The sequence below is a fragment of the Oncorhynchus clarkii genome, chromosome 31 (assembly GCF_045791955.1).
Source record: "Oncorhynchus clarkii lewisi isolate Uvic-CL-2024 chromosome 31, UVic_Ocla_1.0, whole genome shotgun sequence".
In the NCBI taxonomy this organism is placed as follows: domain Eukaryota; kingdom Metazoa; phylum Chordata; class Actinopteri; order Salmoniformes; family Salmonidae; genus Oncorhynchus; species Oncorhynchus clarkii.
In genome coordinates this window covers 39966653-39971927 of record NC_092177.1, presented here as the reverse complement: position 1 = coordinate 39971927, position 5275 = coordinate 39966653, and the positions used below count along the sequence as shown (strand labels likewise).

The 5275-nt window shown below is 46.2% G+C and overlaps 1 protein-coding gene across 1 annotated transcript; it reads left to right on the top strand.

The window, feature by feature from the left end:
- Positions 1-1192: 1192 nt before the first annotated feature.
- On the top strand, positions 1193-2256 carry LOC139391214 (transmembrane protein 271-like). The gene has a single exon (XM_071138832.1). It carries the CDS (start codon positions 1193-1195, stop codon positions 1988-1990), a length of 798 nt encoding a protein of 265 aa, XP_070994933.1. The 3' UTR covers positions 1991-2256.
- Positions 2257-5275: the final 3019 nt, after the last annotated feature.

Genomic DNA, 5275 nt, shown 5'->3' with positions numbered 1-5275 from the left:
GCCAACTTGACACAACTGTGGGAAGCATTGGAGCCAACCCAACATGGGCTAGCATCCCTGTTGAATGCTTTCGACACCTTGTAGTCAGTCCATGCCCTGGCGATTTGAGGCTGTTCTGAGGGCAAAAGGGTGCAAATCAATATTAGGAAGGTGTTCCTATTTTTTTTGTATGCTCAGAGTGTATTGAAGGCCTAAAATATAAAATGTCGACATGCATTAATAAAGATCTTCTTATTTGAATCAGTAGATCCAAGGTTAATTGTACAATGTTTGAATTTAATTATGCTCCCCACCAACTTTCAGCTAAATTCCCAACACCCTAAAGTTGCTCAAAACAACGTGTCACAAGACTCTGGGTGCCTACAAATGGGAACTAATATGGCACTAAATCTTGTCACTAACAAAAACAAATCCCGTCATCTGAGTGTCAGTCTAGAAATTGATTATGATTGGACACCTGCTCCTGCCGGAACGACATTATGTGGACAGTATTGCCTTAAATCACAGACATGATGTTACGTGCCTAGGTTGAAATTAAAATGGACCCAGACTAAAAAGCATGGGACTATTTGTTTTATTTTCAAAGCAAAACCACACCATTGTGTGTTTGGTACCAATTATTCACGAGTCAGGTTGGATATAACTTTAGCCAAAGGAGTAATGGTGTAGAGTGGGCAGCCAGTATGGCCATTTGCTATGAGCCGCAAGCCTGTGGGATTCTGAGCAATTTAAAAGCGTTCTTCTCCGGAATAGTTATTCTGCGCTCCTAGCGGCACTCCACTGCCGCATTCTGTTTAGCACTCATTGTATGATCGCAATCACGCGACGTGGAAATAACCACCAGTTTGAGCTAATCGTCCTCCATAATCATTTCGAACCGCGTTTGGAGATGTGGATGCTTGCATAACAGTGTGGATGGGGGGCGAGCAGGGTCATGAGGGTGAACATTACCTTTCAATTGGATTACGGGGGTCGCTACCGCAGAAGGAACGCGCTCTTCCTATCAATAATTAATCTATTCCCGAAGCAGCGGGAAAGGGGGAGAGAGCACGCAGCTCCGGAGATCCAAGTTTTGAACTGCAGTCACCGGTGTATCATGTCAAAATCTGACAGTGCTTCGAGACGGGCTGACGAGGAGGACAAAGGAGGATGAAGGAGGGAGAGGGACCGGGAGTGGTAGAGGAGGAATATAATGAAGTTGAGTGGGAAAGGACTGTGTACCATCGTCTCCAGCACCCTCCTCTTCGTCTGCGCCGTGAGCGAAGTTGTGGTCGGATTCAAATGCATCTCGCTGGGCACCAAAGTAAAAGTGCATTTTCACCTCTCGACCGCGGCTGGGGCTTTCTACTCGGGGATACTGGTCGGACTAGGGCAGGCGCTGCTGGGCTTTGCGCTGCTTTGTTGCAAAGGGAAGCCCGGGTGTCGGAATTTCTTTCTCATGGGTATCCTGGTGTTTTTGTTGGGAGTTCTCACCGCTTTCTCCGGCGCGGTGGTGGACGGGGACACTGTGTCTCTTGTGGAGCGCAAATATTCCCATTATTGCCTAGACATAGACTCTGTGGAATTAACCACCATCTGCAACCAACTGAAGGATTATCAGAAAAGTCTAGTCATCTCGACCATTTTTAGCACTTTGGAATGCCTTCTTGGGCTTATGAACTTGGTGATCATCAAAAGGTACAAAACCGCGCAATTTTACAGACGGAGGCAATCACATAGGCAGAGCGCGGGGGATATTCTTTGCAGCGATGAGCAAGACTTCACCGTGTCCGAATTCCAACCGGTTTCCTATATTAACTTGGGGATATTTCACGTGTTCGACGAGGCAGGTGTGGAAGTACAATGCAGGGGCCACCCGTCTATCGAGCTCCCGGGTTATTCACCCACGGATCCCGAGCTCAACCATTCCTACCCGTTTTCTTACCCGCTCCCGAACGAGCTACCGCCCGCGTACGAAGACATTTTCCCCGGAGACGAAAGTAACAAATAGCAACTCAGAACAAACAAAGTTGCAACATGGGCTCTAAATTCTGCAATGACAATCACTGTATTTCCCCCTTCGGCCTATTCAGTGTTGAGACAAACAATCGTGGAGAGATTCTTACCTAAACAGTTTTCCGTTCACAGCCGAAAACGGTTTCGCCTTCATGCTTATTTCTTCTTAGCAAAGGTAGCCAGCCTCCTGGTACACTGGCAGTATATGCACATCTACTATTATACTGCCAATGAACTAGCCCATTGCCATCGGTCAAAATAGTGAACATTCCATGGAAATAAAGATACTTACAACAGATCTATAGACCATTAGATGCTACCATACGAGTTCAGATATCAAAGAAGCATTTGTGTTTTGAATTCAGATTGTATACACATCATATGCCCATATAGTTTGCTGTTGTTATTGTTTCCTTTAAAACATGAATAAACGTGTATTTACTCTCGCCTGATGTTAGAAGTTCTATGTAAAAGTCAACCTCCATTTTTACCTTCATTACTCCTAACATCTACGCATGTAATGCGTCTTGCACACCCAACAGGTGTGGCCCATTTAAATCAGGCTAGTGCTTGACAGAACAAGATGATAGACAGGCCCACATCATTTTGACTCTAAAATGAAATTCCTTTACCATCTACATGCAATACAGTAGTAGTGAAAAAGTTGTACGTAGTAGATGTATTCCCCTTCCACCTTTTTTTCTCACTTAGCGGAGCCAATTGCTCTTGTTCTCACTGTAGTATAACCTAATGAGTAGCCTGCATTTGTCCCACATGCTTCACTAAATGGCCACTAAACCATTGAATATTATGTTTGTGCCCCAAATGGCACATTATTCCCTACATAATGCACACATTTTTCACCAGGGCCTATAGGTCTCTGGTCAAAAGTAATGCAGTGTATAGCGAACTAGGACATGCTGCTGTGATGAGCGAGACAATCTCCTGTCCCCCTATGCAAAATTAGTTCTGATCGTAAAACATTTAACATCCAATTGTGGTAAAAATACAACTTTGAAAGCTTCGTCCCCTTGTCCCTGAAGAGAGGATGGTTTAAGCTTCTATAGGTATAGTTATTATTTCTCAACTCGCAGTATTCAGCTTAATAGCAACTACAACCAAGCTATTTGTTATGGCTTTGCGATATGGAGGGGCGCGCGCGATATGTCAATTCAAATCCAATTTTATTTGTCACGCGCGCCGAATACAACCGCTGTAGACCTTACAGTGAAATGCTTACTTACAGGCTCTAACCAATAGTGCAAAAAATGTATTAGGTGAACAATAGGTAAGTAAAGAAATAAAACAACAGTAAAAATACAGGCTATATACACTAGGTAGCGTGGCTGATCGAGGTAATATGTACACGTAGATATGGTTAAAGTGGCTATGCATATATGATGAACAGAGAGTAGCAGTAGCGTAAAGAGGGGTTGGCGGGACACAATGCAAATCGCCCGGTTAGCCAATGTGCGGGAGCACTGGTTGGTCGGCCCAATTGAGGTAGTATGTACATGAATGTAGAGTTAAAGTGACTATGCATATATGATAAACAGAGAGTAGCAGCAGCATAAAAAGAGGGGTTGGTGGGGAGGCACAATGCAAATAGTCCGGGTAACCATTTGATTACCTGTTCAGGAGTCTTATGGCATGGGGGTAAAAACTGTTGAGAAGCCTTTTTGTCCTAGACTTGTCACTCCGGTACCACTTGCTATGCGGTAGTAGGGTGGCTGGGGTCTTTGACAATTTTTAGGGCCTTCCTGTGACAACGCCTGGTGTAGAGGTCCTGAATGGCAGGCAGCTTAGTCCCAGTGATGTACTGGGCCGTACGCACTACCCTCTGTAGGGCCTTGCGGTCAGAGGCCGAGCAATTGCGTACCAGGCAGTGATGCTCTCAATGTTGCAGCTGTAGAACCCTTTGAGGATCTCAGGACCCATGCCAAATCTTTTTAGTTTCCTGAGGGGGAATAGGCTTTGTCGTGCCCTCTTCACGACTGTCTTGGTGTGTTTGGACCATTCTAGTTTGTTGTTGATGTGGACGCCAAGGAACTTGAAACTGTCAACATGCACAGCCCCGTCGAGGAGAATGGGGGTGTGCTCGCTCATCCTTTTCCTGTAGTCCACAATCATCTCCTTAGTCTTGGTTACGTTGAGGGATAGGTTGTTCTGAGGGATAGGTTATTCTGGCACCACCCGACCAGGTCTCTGACCTCCTCCCTATAGGCTGTCTCGATGTTGTCGGTGATCAGGCCTACCAATGTTGTGTCGTCTGCAAACTTAATGATGATGTTGGAGTCGTGCCTGGCCATGCAGTCATGGGTGAACAGGGAGTACAGGAGGACACTGAGCACGCACCCCTGGGGAGCTCCAGTGTTGAGGATCAGCGTGGCAGATGTGTTGCTACCTACCCTCACCACCTGGGGGCGGCCTGTTAGGAAGTGCAGGATCTAGTTGGGGAGGGAGGTGTTTAGTCCCAGGATCCTTAGCTTATTGATGAGCTTTGAGGGTACTATGGTGTTGAACGCTGAGCGGTAGTCAATGAATAGCATTCTCACATAAGTGTTCCTTTTGTCCAGGTGGGAAAGGGCAGTGTGGAGTGCAATAGAGATTGCATCATCTGTGAATCTGTTTGGGCAGTATGCAAATTGGAGTGGGTCTAGGGTTTCTGGGATAATGGTGTTGATGTGAGCCATGACCAGCCTTTCAAAGCACTTCAAAGCTACAGACGTGAGTGCTATGGGTCTGTAGTCATTTCGGCAGGTTACCTTTCTGTTCTTGGGCACAGGGATTATGGTGGTCTGCTTGAAACATGTTGGTATTACAGACTCAGTCAGGGACATGTTGAAAATGTCAGTGAAGACACCTGCCAGTTGGTCAGGACATGCCCGGAGCACACGTCCTGGTAATCTGTCTGACCCTGCAGCCTTGTGTATGTTGACCTGTTTAAAGGTCTTACTCACGTCGGCTACGGAGAGTGTGATCCCACAGTCGTCCGAAAAAGCTGATGCTCTTGTGCATGCCTCAGTGTTGCTTGCTTCGAAGTGAGCATTGAAGGGATTTAGCTCATCTGGTAGGCTCGTGTCACTGGGCTGTGCTTCCGCTGTGCTTCCCTTTGTAGTCTGTAATAGTTAGAGTCCCTCACCTTGAAAGTGGAAGCTCTACCCTTTAGCTCAGTGCGAATGTTGCCTGTAATCCATGGCTTCTGGTTGGGGTATGTACGTACAGTTACTGTGGGGACGACGTACTCAATGCACTTATTGATAAAGCCAGTGACTGATGT